This window comes from Cucumis sativus, chromosome 5 (assembly GCF_000004075.3).
Source record: "Cucumis sativus cultivar 9930 chromosome 5, Cucumber_9930_V3, whole genome shotgun sequence".
Lineage (NCBI taxonomy): Eukaryota > Viridiplantae > Streptophyta > Magnoliopsida > Cucurbitales > Cucurbitaceae > Cucumis > Cucumis sativus.
Window position 1 is genome coordinate 31,696,300 of NC_026659.2, and position 17,349 is coordinate 31,713,648.

The window sequence follows — 17,349 nt, forward strand, 5'->3', positions numbered from 1 at the left end:
TGAAGAAATTAAGACTTAGTGAATGTGTGGTCAATAACCCATATCTCATTCTTTCAATATAACACTTTGCATAATCAAAAGTCTCAATGTGATTCTTCTTGTCTTTTCCTCTAAAAATGGTCAAAGCACATATCAACATTGATTTGACAAGAGAGACTCCCAATCACAAACCAAATTTCTTCTTATATCAATACAGGAATATTATTATTAATTCAACAGTAACCTACCACAACTTAATTCATTTACAGGCTTTCTCAGACCTTCTTACTGATTAATTAACTTTTGGTTGTTGATTTGTTTGGTTTAGAAAAGGCAATATCATATCATTTGTCCACAACCATAAAGAAAACGTGGAATTCTATTTTGTTTGTGTGTCCATGTCAAAATATATATAATTCTTGTAACCCTGAAAATCAAGTGGACAAAACAAGTATTTCAATTGATGCCAACAATATATAGATGAAATTTTGGCTCACTACCACACATGTGTTTATAATGTAATATCTTCTGCTAGAAAAGAGAAAGAAAGAAAAGAAATTAGTGAAACACTTCTGACCCAACCATGTAAACTAAGACTACTGTTGATATTTTTGTTCTGAGTGCGTTATCTGATAATATTTACAATATTATTTTATGAGAATATATATGTTTATAATATTTTATGTACAACTAAAAGTTCTATAGAATTATTGGAAGCTTTAGACAAGAAATATGAATTAGAAGAATTAAGCTTTGAAAAGACATGCAATAGAAAAGTGACTTGATTTCAAAATGGTAGAACATGATCAGTTTGTTTACAACTAAATTTATAAATTTGAGAACATCATTTTTTATTTGATAGTTAATGAAGAAAACTGTTCTAGATTTGTATTAGTTGCATATCTCATTAAAAATTCGAGTTTTAACCAAAAAAGAAAAAAAAAATGATGAATTGTTTGATAAAGAACTGAGACAAAACTTGAGAGAATGCCCATAAGTCGTCACATTGCATTTTGTGAAAGAAGAAAGGAAAACCTGCTTGGCAGATCTACAACTCTTACTTAATCGGCATGCTTACCTCATACATGTAGAAAGTTTGTTCCAATCGATGATATATAGCGTAATGAGGTTACTTTTATTTCAACAATTTTACGGATCATCCTTCATTAAGGTGTGGCCTAAATCCTTAGCTTTTATGTTATAAAGATTAAGACAAGCTGTGGGCATTTCAAACAGCTAAAACAGCAACAATATATAGTTTACATTTGCATCATACAAAAACTAGTTAGTATTAAATTAGCAGAAGCATGCATTTTTATCTTTGTAAGCCTAAAAAATTCATAGACAAAGTATATGTTCATTTTAATTTAAGAACTACTAAAACATTCTTTAAATCTAATGAACACTATATATATATGTATATGGGAATGCAAATTTCCTTAGCTTGCTTTTAAAACCATCTCCATTACCTAAAACTAATTCTTTTCTTTTCCTTTGTAGAAACAGTATCATCTGCAATAGTCATCATACCTAAAATTAAAAAAAAAAATAATGGATTTCATTTCTAATTTATCTAACTAGATAGTATAAAACTTCGGTCACATTCTTAAATATATTTTATAATAATATGCAGCTTAATTGTTGTGTACTAAGTACTTGAATTCCTAAGTTCAAATCTGATAGTTTAACATTCACAAATAATGTTTTACTTGCTTAGGGCGTTGCACACACATTTGCACAACAAATTATTTCACTCGTAGTTGAGCCTATCAACAACATTAATGCTAAATGGCATAGAGATGTTGTGAACTGCACATCATAGAATATTGGGGCTTAAAAGCCTTCAAAGATCCTAAACCAAATATGGTATTGGTCACTGAATGGGGAAGTTTGGCCAACTTCAAATTAGTCCGTACTAGCAGAGTACTATTCAATTATATCAAACTCATAAAAACATCAGGAGGAAGATATTCTCTATTAAAGTATTTAATATGTTGTGTGTACTAATTAAATAGTAGCATTTTACATTTATTTACTTCAGTTTTATTAATTTATAGGTAAAAGTGACCACTGGGCCTGATTTAGATTGAGTTGTAGATATTCTATGGTATGTTGGATTAATTAAGAGATGATCATAGGAAGCTTTCAAGGAAAGATGGGAAAACCCCTTTAGTTGGCTTAGCTTCACCTTTGGTTTTAAATGAAAAAAGAATTCAATATCAAACCCTAAAGAAATGCTTATATGTAATTAAGGGCTGGCTTTAAATTGATTAATGTTTTAGTTTTTAATTTAAATTGATGAGGGAATCTTAAGCTTTTACACCTAATTAATGAATAGGAAGAAATGTGAATTAGATTATAATTAATTAGAAATGGGATTTAGTAGTCCATATGGGAATTAAAAGCAATGGAGCATCTTGATACAGCCAATGAGCATTTTGAATTTATGTTCATCGGATCTCTTTTAAGGCCTCCATTATACTGCAACCGTATGATTTGACAACATATTCTTGGCTTCCAACTCAAGACTCTCTCACATCCCCCTTTTTATTCATTTAATTTATCATACTAATCATACTTAGTTGTATATATATATATGTATATTAAGTCAGAACATGATGCATGTTTAACCTAAATTATATTCTCAAAAGGGATAATCGCAAGTTCAATGACAGAATACTGCAATAATATTGCAAACTTAATAGCTCTTCATATTGTTGTTCCATTGTAATTATTATTATTCATTCTACTTGATCTTGTGAGCTTCTCTTTAGTTCTTTCTTTTTCTCTCTCTCTAGCCCCTTTTGTGGATTCAGTTTTGCTAAAAATATTTCAAACCTAGTTAGATATTCTAATACATCTACTAACACAAAATTCATATCTCTCTAAAAAAAAAAAGACATATTATTCACAATATATAGAAGATTAAAACTACGATTATATTGCTATCATTTATTCAATAGGTTTCTTTTAACAAAAACACATCAAGAGATGAAGACGAACACCCGAACGTCTCAACAAAGTCGACACAATCATCTTAGCATGCACCCTCTGATCAGCCCCAAAAGCAACATATAAAAAACTTGAAGTTATTTGAACGACTTTGCATGATTCTAAATTTTCCGTTCACTAATTAAGGTGATAAACTCTTAATTTTAAATTGTGAGAGTTGGAAACTAATTAAGCTAATTAAGGGAAGAGAGATTATTGTATGCAATAGTTTTATGTGAGCGAGTCTACCTCTACACCATTATACTTTATCACTTAACAAACTCTTTACAGATTTCACCTTTTATTTCTTTTTTCTTTTTCTAGAGGAAATGAACTGTCACGTTTTGAGATCAACAATAAAATCTTTATGTCAATTAAAGTATGCAAAGGTTGGCCACACGATGAACATTTAAATTAGATAATAACAATAAAAATTTAGCATCTGTTCACAAATCTCCTAACTTAGAATGTCTTGTTGCATATGCATACTTACAATTTAGGTTCTCGAATTTGTAGTCAATTTGTGGCACAAACTCCTCTTACACTTCATTGCTATTATTATTATTAGAAAAATGTTTAGTGAACAGTGAGCTACATTTATCATTTTACCCTCAACTTGAATAGTTCATTAGATTGAAATGAAAGTCATAGTTATAGTTGAAGTAGAAATATTTGGAGGGTATAATTAAGGAGCAGAAAGAAGAGGGTAGAATGTATTAAAAAGTTGAATAATAATAATAATAATAATCATAAGACAGAAAAGTAGAAAGCGTGACAACCAAGAAATTTGGAAAAAGTTGAAACACACAAATAATAATTAAACACAAAACTGATCATCATGGGCAGTTTCTATTGGGTTATTAAAATTTTAGTCTGTTTTTGTAGGCATGCTTTGCTTTCTTTGCATATCTGATCCCTTAGATCCCCACTCATTGCTAATATGCCCTTCTCATTCTAATTCTAATTAACTAATGAAGTGTTTTTAATGAGAATATTATACTTTTACTTCCCATGCCTCAACTTGTATTTAATTTATTACAATCTCCCTTAATTATTGTCCTAAATTTTGTTATTGGGAATAAAAAGTTCCAACATATGAATAATAAATAAAAAGAACTAACTCTACCAACATATAATATATATATTGTAAAGAAATAGTGTGTGTTGAGAGAGTATTCAATGCTACGATTTTAATTGCTTCAATTCTTAATTATACAGCTTTATATATTCTTAAAGTTTACAAAAGAAAGACTATGATTGCACTTCTTGTGGCAACATATCTATATTAAGATTATCCAAATAATGTAATGTCTGTCAAAAGTTGGGCTGACAGAAACAGTAGCACACAGCTTATAGATTTCAGTTTCTTGTTATTCTTTGCTATAGTTCATGAGTTAAAAGTTTTTTTTTTTCCCTTCTAAATTTGACGTATACAAAGTTTCTTTTAACAAGAAACAAAAGGAGAAAAGGGAATCAACATGTGTATACCATAATATCTCAACTTAAATTGACAACACTTCGAATTAGCTTGCGGGAAGAATAATGTATGTATTTGAATATGGGTAGAAGCCTCTTAATTATTAGATCCCCTAGATAGCGGTGACCAAAATCGTCTCACATTGAAATAATCAAGAGACTCCATACTCCTTGTAAACTAGATATATATGTTTCTTCTTTAATTTTTTAATTGGTTTGAAGATACAACTCCAGTTATTTAATACGAGCTCTCATAGACGAAGCTAAATAGGAAGCAGGAATTTGAGCTATATATATGAGGAAAAGGCATGCTATAGAAGAACTATTGTTGTAGTTTATAAGGAAAATCTTCACTTTTCATGAGCAAGAGTCAAGGAAAGTAGGTTGTTTGAATCCTAATTCAAAATACTTGCTGGCCTAGCGCTAGCGTTACAAGGAGCATTTGTACTGTTTGTGTTTAGGGTTGTTGTTGTCTATAATATAAACTTCGACTAATGGTCTATACTATAGACTATGTTGTAGTAGATCACGATCACAAAAACCATTAATCTAATAAAACAAAACCATGATCATATGGTCAGTGCACTGATATAAAAGGAAATTGTTTATAATCATTTGTGTTCTACATCTTGTCCTTTTAAAAAGAAAGACATAAAATGTGTTAGTAGGTGCACCAGAATCTACTTTCTTAGCACCATCATTCCCGCTTCATTAATATATAAAAGATAAGTACAGAGTAGCAAAAAACGAAAACAAAGGACTAAGGAAAGCTCAAGAAAAGCCCAAAGTCAGTACAATATTAAACAAAAGTAGAATAATTTTTGAAGAGAGGAGATGTGCTTGACCAATGACCCGTAAGAGCCTTGACATCTTCCCAAATCACAGTGCCTTTGAAAATTCTGTTATTTCTTTCTATGTAGACCAAAGAGTGACAGCCACCAAGTTGAAAAGATCAGGATAGATTTTTTCTCTCTTTTTTGATAGAGAAGGTATATGCTTTTGCACAATGATGTGGTCTCTTGGAAGTGTTGTTTTTCTACTTTGATAATGTTTCCATTTTCTCCCAAAAATTTTAACAAAGGTGCATCTTATGAACAGATGGTTTATGTCTTCATCAGTCTCTTTACATAAAACACACCAGATTGATTTTAAACACCAGTATGGGAGTTTCTTTGGAGACAGTCGGCCGTATTGATACATTCATGGAGAATGGTCCACAGAAAAAATTTGCACTTTCTCCGAGCTTGTCAAAGACGGTCGGGTCCGAATTAACAACACTTATGATCATTTTTATTTGAATAGCTTTTTTTATAGAGGCAATAGAGAAACTGTTTTTCCATTCCTATGGTCAGAAAATATTTTCCTTGTTTATGTCTTATATGTGTGTGTGTGTGTTGCCTTATTAATATATTAATTGCCTGATATATTTATATGTCTCTAGCTATATCTTCTGAAAGAAATTAAATTAATTGTGAGTTCATTAAGTTCTCAGTAAAGTACTCCCATGTAACAGTACACTTATTAATATAATTAGCTTCGTATCCCAATATGTGTGTAGTTTAAAATCTGAAGGTTAGAAAATAATGAATATAATTTATTAGAGTTGTAGAAGAGAAAATTAATTTATTTTTCCATTGAAATAATCGGAAGATGGGTTATTTGGTTTATATATATGAGCTAGGAGCTAAGATATATATATATATATATATATATATATATATATATATATATATAAGAAGAAGAAGAAGAAGAAGAAGAAACAATAAACAATAAACAATAAACAATAAACAATGGAGAGAATGTGAGGGGTCATAGATTATTATTGTAGTGGGGAGAGAGAGAAGAAAAAGAAAGAAAGTTTAGAGATTCAAAGAAAAAGATGAGTAATGTTAATTATATAATTGAATAAAATAAATAAAAGGGTGGTAGTGGTAGTGATGGATGAAGGGTTGTGTAGATCGGAGTTTAACAATATATATATATATATATATATATATATATATATATATAATACATAAAGAAATGAAATAACCGACCAAATTTATATTCTGTGTAAGAGAAAGAGAAAGAGAAAGCTGAGAAAGAGAAAGAAAATGGAGGTAGGAGGAAAGGGAAGTATATAAAGGGTTTAGAGTTGTGGCTTAATGAGTTATAAAGGGTTGGTTTTATTTAGTGAAGAAGGGGATAGTATTATTATTGCAGCGACCTGAAGCTAGTTCAAACTAGTTGAAGGTTGTGTGTACTGTAGTACTATCAATTGGGAAGAATTAATTACCAACACAGATTAATTATTCATAACTATGGCTCGTGGGAAAGTTCAAATGAAAAGGATTGAGAATCCAGTGCACAGACAAGTTACTTTCTGCAAGCGTCGAGCTGGGCTCCTCAAGAAGGCTAAGGAGCTCTCTGTGCTTTGCGATGCTGAAATTGGACTCTTCATTTTCTCCGCTCATGGAAAGCTCTATGAACTCGCCACTAAAGGGTACGTATAATATAACCCGGCCGGCCCCCCTCCCCTTCCTTATTATATTCATCTCTCTTTTCCTTCTGATCTCCATCATTCTACCTTACATATTACAGCAGACACAGCTTCTGCTTCTCTTCTATACGGCTAGAGAGTTCATAATTTATATATATCTTTGATAGTCATTTGTTGAATAAGAGTCAAAAACTATGTTATATATGTTGTAGCAGTGAATGTCTAAATCCTACCTAGCTTGTTCACTCATTTCTATGCACGTACATGTTACAACTTAACCTTATAATCACTTGGATACAATTTAAATTACACCAAAATATTACGAAAAAGTGTCAATTTGATTGGGTGCCATATGTCAATGAAGCAAAGGAGAGATCTGATACACTTTTCATGAGATCAAAGCGGTTAACTGAAACCATGAATATCACAGTATTTAACATACAATGATATTTTTTTAAGAAAAGAAAAAGGGGGATGGAAGAACTTTGGTGGTGTGTAGAATAAACAAATAAATATATAAAAATATTCTTTTTGAGTATTGGTTTGATTTCATGTTGGAGGGATATAGAACCATGCAAGGGCTTATTGAAAGGTACATGAAGCACACCAATGGGAATCAGCCACCAGACCCACCAATTCATCACCAAACTTTGGTTCTCTCTCTCTCCCTCCCTTTTTCTTTTTTTCTTCTTTTTAATTTGGATGTGACAAATAGAGTTGATTGTTTTTCTATGGATAAGAACCATTATTGTTAATAATGAAATACAATTTGCTTATTACTCCTATAATATATTATATACAATTCTTTCAAATTTCTTAATCAAAATTAAAATAAGAATAGAAAGAAAGAAAAGAAAGGCATCTTCTCCCCAACCAAAGTCCTTAGTTTTTTAAGTGAATTTGTTTACTAAGTGATATGCTGAATCTGATGCCTACTTCAATTCTATATATATATATATTCTTAAGTATTCCCATTAATGAGATTTCACACCATTGGAATTAAATAAAAAGAGACTGTGTTCAGATAAAATAATCATCAAAGTATATATATATTATGTTTCTGAGAAAGAAATTAATTGGTTCTGTAATCTCTGATTTTAATAATCCTAACCATATAATTTCAAACTTAACAAACACCCCACTTTAGAAACAAGAAAACAAATATATAACACTATATATATATATAGGGGCATTCTAGAAAATGGGAAAATATTGAAAATAAGAAAACAAAAGCCACATATTTTTCTGAAGTTTGACTTGAATTTTAAAAGTATGTTTTGTATATATGCAGACAACAAAATACGAAGACCCAAATAGGTATAGGCATGTGTATTATCAAAACTTAGTTTAATGTTGGAAATACTTTTAGAAGTACACATAAAACACAAAATGAGAAGGTTCATAAGTTCATTTCAAAAATCTAAATAATTATCCGAATCTGACTGTTTTATATATATTTGGTTTTTGTATGTTTGTCTTTAATGAACAAAAATATACATTTATATGTATATATTTGATTCCTGTGTTTTTGGTTTTATATAGGAAGTAAAAGAGGAGATCATCAGGCTGAAACAAGAAATTGAAGTCCTAAAGGGTCTCAGGTATAACACATATTTTATCTATATATCCAAATAATTAATGTGCAACTTTGAGACGTGATCTACCTAGGTATATAGAGCTATCAATTTAAAAGAATTCATTCCAAACATGTTCATTTGATTGTAAATTGCCTCTGCTTTAGCTTCGCTAACATTTCAAGTTCAACACAAGTCATGCACACTTGGGATACTGACACTTGTTGGACACAACATCTATGTCTTCCACAATAGATATTGATCAAACATTTTTGCTAGGCATTGTTTGTTCAAATACACTAAAGTAGACACAAATATATAGTAGCATGCATATAGGGAGCAAAATGTATAAAAAAGAACATCTTTTAACCATGTAATATTTATGTTTTGTGCTCTTATTTGATACAAAAACGAGTCTAATATATTTCGAGAGTTTGAGAGAGAACAGTTTATAAATATTAAAAAATGTATGCATGCATGTATTTTAGGAATGCTTTGGGAGGAGGAGGAGGGGAAGGAATAATGACATTGGATGAGCTTGATATCTTTGAGAAGCAACTTGAGATTTGGATTTGTCAAGTGCGTTCTACAAAGGTAAAATTAATTAAGTTTCCCATTAAATCAATCTGTACTGTTAATTGCGTTCTATACTCCCTGATATCATATCATCATCATCATTCATGTAGATGAAGTTCATGTGTGAAGAGATTGAAGCACTGAGGAACCAGGTTGGTCGTTGGCGTTAATTATTTTTTTAATCTTTCTTTCAAATATATATATATAGATAGATAAGATAAAAGATAAAATTAATGTTATATTGTGAAGAAACTAAAGAAGTTGATGAGATTTCAAAATCAGTCTAAATTAGCAGCAGCCTCATCCATTGTCACTTCTTGTTTAGTGGTATAATAATATATTGCACTATATATGGATTATTGGATGATGCACCATTGATTACAAATCTAAAAATTGGATTGTTTTGTAATCAGTTTCTACCCTAAAATTGTGCTTCCATTACAGTAATTTTGGTATCAAGTCTAAGTTTTCTTTCTGTACGTTTGAAGGAATTCATACTGACAGCTGCCAACAAATATCTTCATGATAAGGTAACTTAGAGTATAATATACTTACTTAATTTTCTTTCTTTTGTTCTTTTAACTTGAATTTGAGATTAATGTTGAGAATCTTGTTTGAATTCCCGTCGTTTTCAATCAATTTTGAGATAGAATTTCATGTTATATCGAACGTACTGCATGGTGTCTGTAACAACTTAATTAGAATGTGGTGTGACAGTTTGGTATTTGAGCGATGAGTATATATAGCTCAAGACGTCTGCATTTATAGTTTGTTTTTAGATTATTTAGGTTATCTTTAATATTTTACTGAATTTAAATCAACACCATTTAAGACCAAATGAATTGAATGAAAAATAATACTTCAAATCAAATTTTAGTAACCTATAGTTAATAAAAATTATTGTATTACAATTATTAATTTTGCATGGAGATATATGTGTATTTGATAATGTTAATTTTTCATAACTACTTTTTTTATATCGGAATGAATTTTATTTATTTTTTATTTTACAAAATTAAATTATACTTAAACTATAAAAATAAGAGAAAATGTTAAGGAAAATAACACACGAAAGGATTATCAAACAAGTTTTTGTAAAATAGTTATCAAACATAATCTCATGGATTCTTGTTGTAAGAAAAGAAATATGGAAAGAAAAATAGAAAACAGGAAACGGAACCCTTAAATTCTCACTTGCAACGACGTCTTATAATCAATTAGAGTATGTTTGGATTAAAGAGTTGGAAGTAAAAGTCAATAAGTAGGGATTTATGAACTTCATTTACTGCCTGTTTTGGCCTGAGGAATTTGTAAAACTTCATAAGCCTATACCCTTTACTATTTCACTTGTTATCTTAAACACCTACTTGGAATTCAATCATGATTGGTAGTAACCCGAGGTAGGGTGTGTCAATATCAAACCCATAAACCGACTTTTAAATTGAGATTGGAATACATACATAAATCAATCAAGTTAATTAAGAATTTAATGCTTATATATATTCTTATCATTTGTTTTTTTGGAGAAGGGAATGAAACATTAACTCTGTCCTTTGAATTGTGGTTTTACAGATGGAGGCCGAAAACATTAGCAACACAACTAACATGGAACCTGTGAATATTACTAACTGTCAATATCCACTAACTATACAGGATGAGCTATTTCAGCTTTGCACTTAAAAAGTTTAGAAGCTTAGAGAAACATGTTATCTATTTTAATGTAAAAAAAGAAAAAAACCATGAAGAAACCTACCTATTTACTCTTTGTAAGGTTGTTGAGGGTGTTGGTTTTCATATTTTAGCAGACTTGATAACTTTAATGTTGTTTTTATGCAAATAATGACAATGTATACATTGCTACTAATTGCATTGTCAGCCAATGGTGTTTAGTTTTATCATTAATTATATGAAGCTTATGTCTTCTTCCAATAATGATATATATTATCATCTATGTATGCATGTTTTTCTTTAATTCTTTTGGAATCTTATGCATGGTGTTGGATTTGGATTTGTCAAAATGAGTATAATTTAGCTAGCGTAAAGCAACCAAAATAAGGTTTATACTTTCAACCTCAACATTCAAGAGTGAAGGTCCGGTTCCTCCGCTCCACATATTTTGTAGATTTGGTTAGAGATAATTTTTCTTGCCATGCAAACTCCTAAGCCAGGTAATAGGTTGAAGTAATTAATGCACGAAAGGCTTATGGTTGAGACAGTGATGGTAGACAGGTTCCTGTCCTCTCTTATCTCTTCTCTGCTATCTGATCAATTGTAAATGCAGAACATCTTCACTTCACTTACCATGGCCTCCTCCAACTCCAAACAACTTCACAAAAATCTTCATGAAACCCAATGGCTTCTTCAAATCACTCAACTTATTGAACCAAATAACCTTCAAACAGCCTTACAAACTCCCACTTCAATCTTTAAGCTGCCCCATTCCATCACCAACAACAACCCACAACTTTACTTCCCTCGCTATATTGCTTTTGGGCCTTACCATCATTTCAGAAATGACCTCTATCAAATGGAATTACACAAGCTCCATAATGCAATCAACTCAACACACTCTTTCCAACTTCCTCAACTCGACCAAATTGTTCAACAACTCAAGAAATTAGATATCAAAATCAGATCTTGTTTCGATAACTTTCTTGAAATTGGGTCTGAGGCCTTGGCTTGGATCATGCTCATTGATGGGTTGTTCTTGATTCAGCTGCTACCAATTTCCAACAATGAAAAGGATGAGACCAGAAGATTGCTTCCTGATCTTGTTCTTCTCCCCTCTCCATTTCCTTCCTTTGTTGAACAAAAGTTGTATTCTTGTCTAATTGAAGGAAATTTGATGACCCATGATGAGATTGTGAAAGATATCCTTATGCTTGAGAATCAAATCCCACTTCTTGTTCTCAAAAACATTTTACCAGAAAATTTTAGCAACAAACTGGATTTGTTGTTCTTCAAATTTTGTGACTTTGTTTCTCCCATCCAACTACCTCCTCATGACATCCCCGAATTCATGCGTTACAGGGGATATACTGATTTATCTCAAATTCTTGAACAATCTCATCATTTGCTTCACTTTCTTTATCTTTTGATTTTGGATAAAAGTTCAAGTATTGATTGTCCTGTTGGAATGGCATTATGTTCTGCTTCTTTGGGTGTGGAACTGTTAAATATTTTCGCTTCTGTTCTTCAAATTGCCTTCTTACAACAGCTGAGTGAAGCTGCGGGTTTGATCCAAACCTTGTTTGGATTGCTTGGGAGAACTGGGTCGTCATCTTCTTCCACAGACAACGACATCAACACCCCGCCATTGATCCCATCCGCCAGTGAACTTCAAAGGGTCGGAGTGAAGTTACAAGGCAACTACCAAGACTTTCATAACAGCATTAGGTTTGTTAAATCACCACTCAATCTAAGAGCATAACTCGAAAGGTTCCTATACCGTTAAACTTTGAAAGTTATATCAATTAAAACTTTGAATTAATTATTGTCTCTACCATTTAAAAAACTTTGAATTAATTATTGTGTCTACCATTTAAGTTGTTGAAAGGTTCACATATTTAATCATTTATTCATATTCTTTAACCAGATTCAAGCAAGATCCCAGAAAAATTTGTTTAGAGTTACCAACGATCACCATAAATGCCTTCTCCGAAGTTCTTTTCAGAAATTTGATGGCATTTGAAGCAGCAACTAAACTAAACCCTCCATGTTTTAGCTATTATGTAGCATTGATGAGCTGGTTGATAACCACAGCCAATGATGTCAAGATATTAAAGCAAGAAAGAATTATTGAGAGTCATTCATGCAGTGAAGAAGAGGTAGTTAAAGTGTTTGGTGGACTAAGAAATGTATTGGAGCTTCATCAGAAAAGCTATTATAAGTCTTGTACAATCATGAACATGGCTGAGATTCAAATCGCTAAAGACATCAATTGCTATTATGAAAGCTGCTGGAAGGTGAAAGCCAGAAGATTGGTTAAGAGATACGTTAATCCAGTATTGAAGCTCATATTTATTCTGGTTGTGATTTTGCTCGTTGTTGTTGTTGTTGTTCGCACATTTTGTGGCTGGTTTGGTTGCTCTAGAATTTTGCATGTGGTCTCTGGTGCGGCAAAAACTTGAACAGTTACAATTGATGTGCAATCCTGCTTAGTGAAATGGAAATGGATGTGCAATCATTTCTACACGTCATTTAGAGACTACCATTAAAGTTTTGTTTTTTGTAGTGCACATCAACGCAGGCAGAGGAATGGTTTTGTAACCTTACAAGGGGAAAACTTTCAGAGAATCAAAATTAAAGACAAAGCTGCATGACAGCATGAGAGAATTTTTAATATTGATATATCAATTGCATGTCTACATTGATACACAACATACATACCTGCTTAACGCTGCTCGTGTACTATATACAATACACCAAAAACAAACGCCAATTGCAAAGATTACACTATTTTAGGATTTCAAAAGCCTAGGGGATTCTTCATCAGACAGGCAATCTTCATCAGACAGGCAATCTTCATCAGACGGAGAATCTTTATCAGACGGGGAATCTTCATCAGACAGATTATCGAGCTCAGATTCAGAATGTACTTCTGAGTCCAAAGAAAATTTCATTTCTTGTTTGACCATTTGGACAAGGTCATATCTATGGGCACTTCTAAATGTATTAATGATTGCAAAGAACAATGATTTGTTGAGCTCTATCTCTCCATATTTTAGTTGGCTGTATATTTGCTTCACACCTTCAATCATACCAGCTTTACCATAACAACCTACCAGATTTATATAAGTTACCAGGTCTGGCTTGAGATTTTGATCCTTCATTTTCATAAATATGTTTAAGGCTTTATCAATTTTTTCAGCCGCCCCATAAGCATATATGGCAACATTGTACGCAAACGAGTCAAGTTGCACTTCAGCCTTTAAGAATGTATCACATGACTCGAGAGCAGAAGCATGCAATCCAAGACCAGAAAATACCGCAGCTATGATAGCTTGCCGCGCATAAGTCTTCTCTTCATGAAATGCTGATTCTAGCTGTGATACGGCTTCTAATGGGATAACTCCTTTCTTTAATATAGTAAATAATACATTGAAGGTTCTATTATCTGGCAAAAGCTTCCTCGTTACCATCTCATGGAGCAATTCACCACATTCCCTTACTTGTCCATTAATTGCATAGCATTCTATTACCTTGCGAAATGATGTAGCATCCCTCAACAAACCTGATTCTTTCATTTCCTCTGCGACCTCTATGGCTTCATCAAGCATGCCTATGTTCTTATAAAGATATATCATAGTTGCAAATGATACACCATCTGCGTAGCCCCGTTCTCGCAGATCTTCAAAAACTTGTTTAGCCTCAGATACCATTCCTAAATCAGCATATAGATTGATCATGCTATTTGATGCAATGGTATCTGCACCATCCTCCATGTTTTTCATCCTATTGTATATTCTTCTTGCATCTTCCAAGCTACCCACCTTACTAAACGCCTTTATAAGGGATGTCAACACAATCTGGTTTTCTGCAATTCCAGATTTCTCCATAAGGCGAAAGTATTTAAGTGCCTCTTCAGCTTGACCAATTTCAGCAAATCCATTAACTAAAACGCCATACAAGATTTCATTTGGTTCAACATCTGCATGTACCATCATATCATATACTTCAACTGCATCAGACATTAGTCCTAGGCGAGCATAACTTGCAATAACAGCAGAGAACGTCTGACATGTCGGTTTAAACCCCATTCTCTGCATTTCAGTCAAAAGGCGTCTTGCTTCGTCCACTAAATCACCTCCTGAGAACATCTGAATCAGAGAATTGTAAGTGCACTCATCGGGCCAAGTGCCACGGTTTTTCATGCTCTTGAAGAGAAGAAATGCTTTTTCATAGAGTTCAGCCTTTCCGTAAGCTTTTATCATGACATTATATTCCATAACATCCATTTTTTTCCCTGATAAATCTCTTTTCCATAAAAAGATAGACTCGGCTTCAAACCACAATCCTTTTTCAGCATAAGCATCTATAATTGCAGCTGATATCCTAGGTGACAATTCAGTATCCAATCTATACTTCTCTAGAAGTATCTTGGCTCGATCAAGCAGGCCTTCATTAATATACATCTTAATGACACGAGGGAGTGAATGTTCATCAAGAAGTATATGAGATTTCTCCATTTCTGCTATCACGTTCTCCACATCTTCCACCATATTCCTCTCCGATAATACATGCAGGAGAGCTCTATGAGTTACGACATCAGGAAAAAGACCTACCTCTCGGATTCTTCTATAACACTTGAGGGCCCCATCAATATTCCCATTGTTTGCATATAGAGAAAGAAATATATTGTAGGTTTTGGTATCTGGAGATAATCCACGTTCTTCCATCTTAAGGAGCAAAGTTTCGGCCTCTGCAAGATGCCCATGGCTCCCACAGGTATAGATCATAGTGTTAAAAGTAATGGTATCCATTGAGATACCTGTTGTTAGCATTTCTCCAAACACATTAGCAGCATCCTTGAGGCGTCCCGCCTTTCCATACAAATCTATCAATGTGTTGTATGTAGATGTTAGTCTTGGCTTTCGTACACAATTATCCACCTCTGGCGACACTTTTCGATTGGGAATCCTCGTGCCTATCCTGAAAAGCTCAGTCAACAAAAAATGCTTGGGAGTAATTGGTTCAACTGCAGAATTAACACCAAAATCCTCAACCCTTGAATTCAAATCAAAATCATTCAGTTCAACCAGCCCCCTACACCAGTCCTTGTAGAATTTATCAGCAGAATCAAATTCTCCAGCATCTTTTAAGACCCGAACTACAGTGTTCATGGTTACCTCATCCGGAAAAATGCCTCTTACTGTCATGTGCTTAATCCAGAGAAGTGCTTCTTTTACTAGACCCACCTTGCCATAGACATCTATGAGCATTCCATACGTATTATTAGTCGGAACAACACCATTTTCAGCCATTTCATTCCAACAAAGCCTCAACTCATCCCATTTTTGAGCTTGCCCCAGAGTGCGAAGTACGATGTTATAGTGAATTACATTGGGAACGTAATCTTTCTGAGACTTGAACCACTGGAATACCTGAATGACTCTTTCCCACCGACTCTGTTCCTTAAGTATCACAGTTTGTTCTTTCGGACTCAGATTTTGGCACGAGGAACTTAGAATATTCCCAATATCACTAGCGGACTTCAAAGAGCGTAATATTGAGGGCAATATGCCACCGTAGCTCTTCTTCTTCCCATTAGTCGATAATCTTTGGGAGGCCATGGACAACGTTCTTGAATGACACTGAAGCTTAAACCCTAAAGAAACCTTCAGGTCTCTATTAACATGCTTTTGAGAATTCAAATTTACAAAATTGAGCTCCCGGCTAGTCAATGAAGTGTAAAGGAAAAGGCAGCGTTGTCCTTTCGCATTGACACAGTCCATGAATGAAGGAGAAAAGTTGGTTTGAAATAAGCGAGCAGTGAAACTATCTTGCCCTAATTCTCTACAATTGCCAACGTGAAGCATCATTTGGCCTCTTAGTAAGAATTTGACGAATGTAAATTTGGGAGTGAGAATGCTAAATCCAGGTACCTTCAAAATTCTTGTAAAAACTGAAAGCAAAAGGAAGAACCGGCCGAACACAGAACTAAACTGAAAGCAATAAAATGGAGACAAAAGAACAAGAGACGTAATGGTTCAAACTTTGGGAGTTCATCCACTTTGAAAACCAGCTTATAACACCAGGTATGAAAAATAGGTAAGCAACTTCAATGGCGTTTCAGCTTCTGAGCTATACAAACCAACATCAAGAAGAAAGCATCCTCCAAATTAAACAAAAGAAATCAACTGCACCGTATAATGGTGCTCTAACGCCACCTGAAGTAATGGAGGAAAAGCAAGTCACCATCCCCCGCGAAATGAGACCCACCATGCGTTCCAGCTTCCTTCAACAAGGGACCCACATCACTGCTCGCCTCTGAAACTGGGATTCACCGCCGGTGATATCCACCCTTCCTATACACAGAAGACCCGCCCACTGATATTTATGTGTTTTCTTTTTCGTCTTTGTTTAATGTTAGGGAACTTTTTTTTTCTAAAATAATCTAAATGGAGAAACTAATAAAAATTAAGAAAAATAGGTTAGTTTTCGACTCCATAACTTTTTTTTTATTATTATTTATATATATTAATCTCACACTTTTCTCCCTTCTTTATTTTATATATATATATATGGCTTCATAACTTCTTCCTTTCTTAATTA

General features: G+C 33.0%; 3 protein-coding genes across 3 annotated transcripts; 2 read left to right on the forward strand and 1 right to left on the reverse strand.

Moving 5' to 3' along the window:
- Positions 1-6,492: 6,492 nt before the first annotated feature.
- Positions 6,493-11,007, forward strand: LOC105435626 (agamous-like MADS-box protein AGL12). Its single transcript, XM_011657809.2, has 7 exons — positions 6,493-6,928; positions 7,494-7,578; positions 8,468-8,526; positions 8,988-9,093; positions 9,186-9,227; positions 9,564-9,605; positions 10,648-11,007. The coding sequence occupies exons 1-7, from the start codon at positions 6,747-6,749 to the stop codon at positions 10,753-10,755; spliced, it is 624 nt and encodes a 207-aa protein (XP_011656111.1). The 5' UTR covers positions 6,493-6,746; the 3' UTR covers positions 10,756-11,007.
- A 277-nt stretch (positions 11,008-11,284) lies between these two features.
- On the forward strand, positions 11,285-13,417 carry LOC105435627 (putative UPF0481 protein At3g02645). Its single transcript, XM_011657810.2, has 2 exons — positions 11,285-12,471; positions 12,671-13,417. Exons 1-2 carry the CDS (start codon positions 11,351-11,353, stop codon positions 13,203-13,205), a joined length of 1,656 nt encoding a protein of 551 aa, XP_011656112.2. The 5' UTR covers positions 11,285-11,350; the 3' UTR covers positions 13,206-13,417.
- On the reverse strand, positions 13,395-17,143 carry LOC101210183 (pentatricopeptide repeat-containing protein At1g73710). The gene has a single exon (XM_004141599.3). The coding sequence runs from the start codon at positions 16,614-16,616 to the stop codon at positions 13,536-13,538; it is 3,081 nt and encodes a 1,026-aa protein (XP_004141647.3). The 5' UTR covers positions 16,617-17,143; the 3' UTR covers positions 13,395-13,535.
- Positions 17,144-17,349: the final 206 nt, after the last annotated feature.

Coding starts and splice junctions, on each gene's coding strand:
- LOC105435626 (XM_011657809.2), top strand. CDS start 6,747: ATGGCTCGTGGGAAAGTTCAAATGAAAAGGATTGAGAATCCAGTGCAC. Junction 8,527..8,987: donor GAAGTCCTAAAGGGTCTCAG/GTATAACACATA, acceptor CATGTATTTTAG/GAATGCTTTGGGAGGAGGAG. Junction 9,228..9,563: donor TTGAAGCACTGAGGAACCAG/GTTGGTCGTTGG, acceptor GTACGTTTGAAG/GAATTCATACTGACAGCTGC.
- LOC105435627 (XM_011657810.2), top strand. CDS start 11,351: ATGCAGAACATCTTCACTTCACTTACCATGGCCTCCTCCAACTCCAAA. Junction 12,472..12,670: donor GACTTTCATAACAGCATTAG/GTTTGTTAAATC, acceptor TTCTTTAACCAG/ATTCAAGCAAGATCCCAGAA.
- LOC101210183 (XM_004141599.3), bottom strand. CDS start 16,616: ATGATGCTTCACGTTGGCAATTGTAGAGAATTAGGGCAAGATAGTTTC.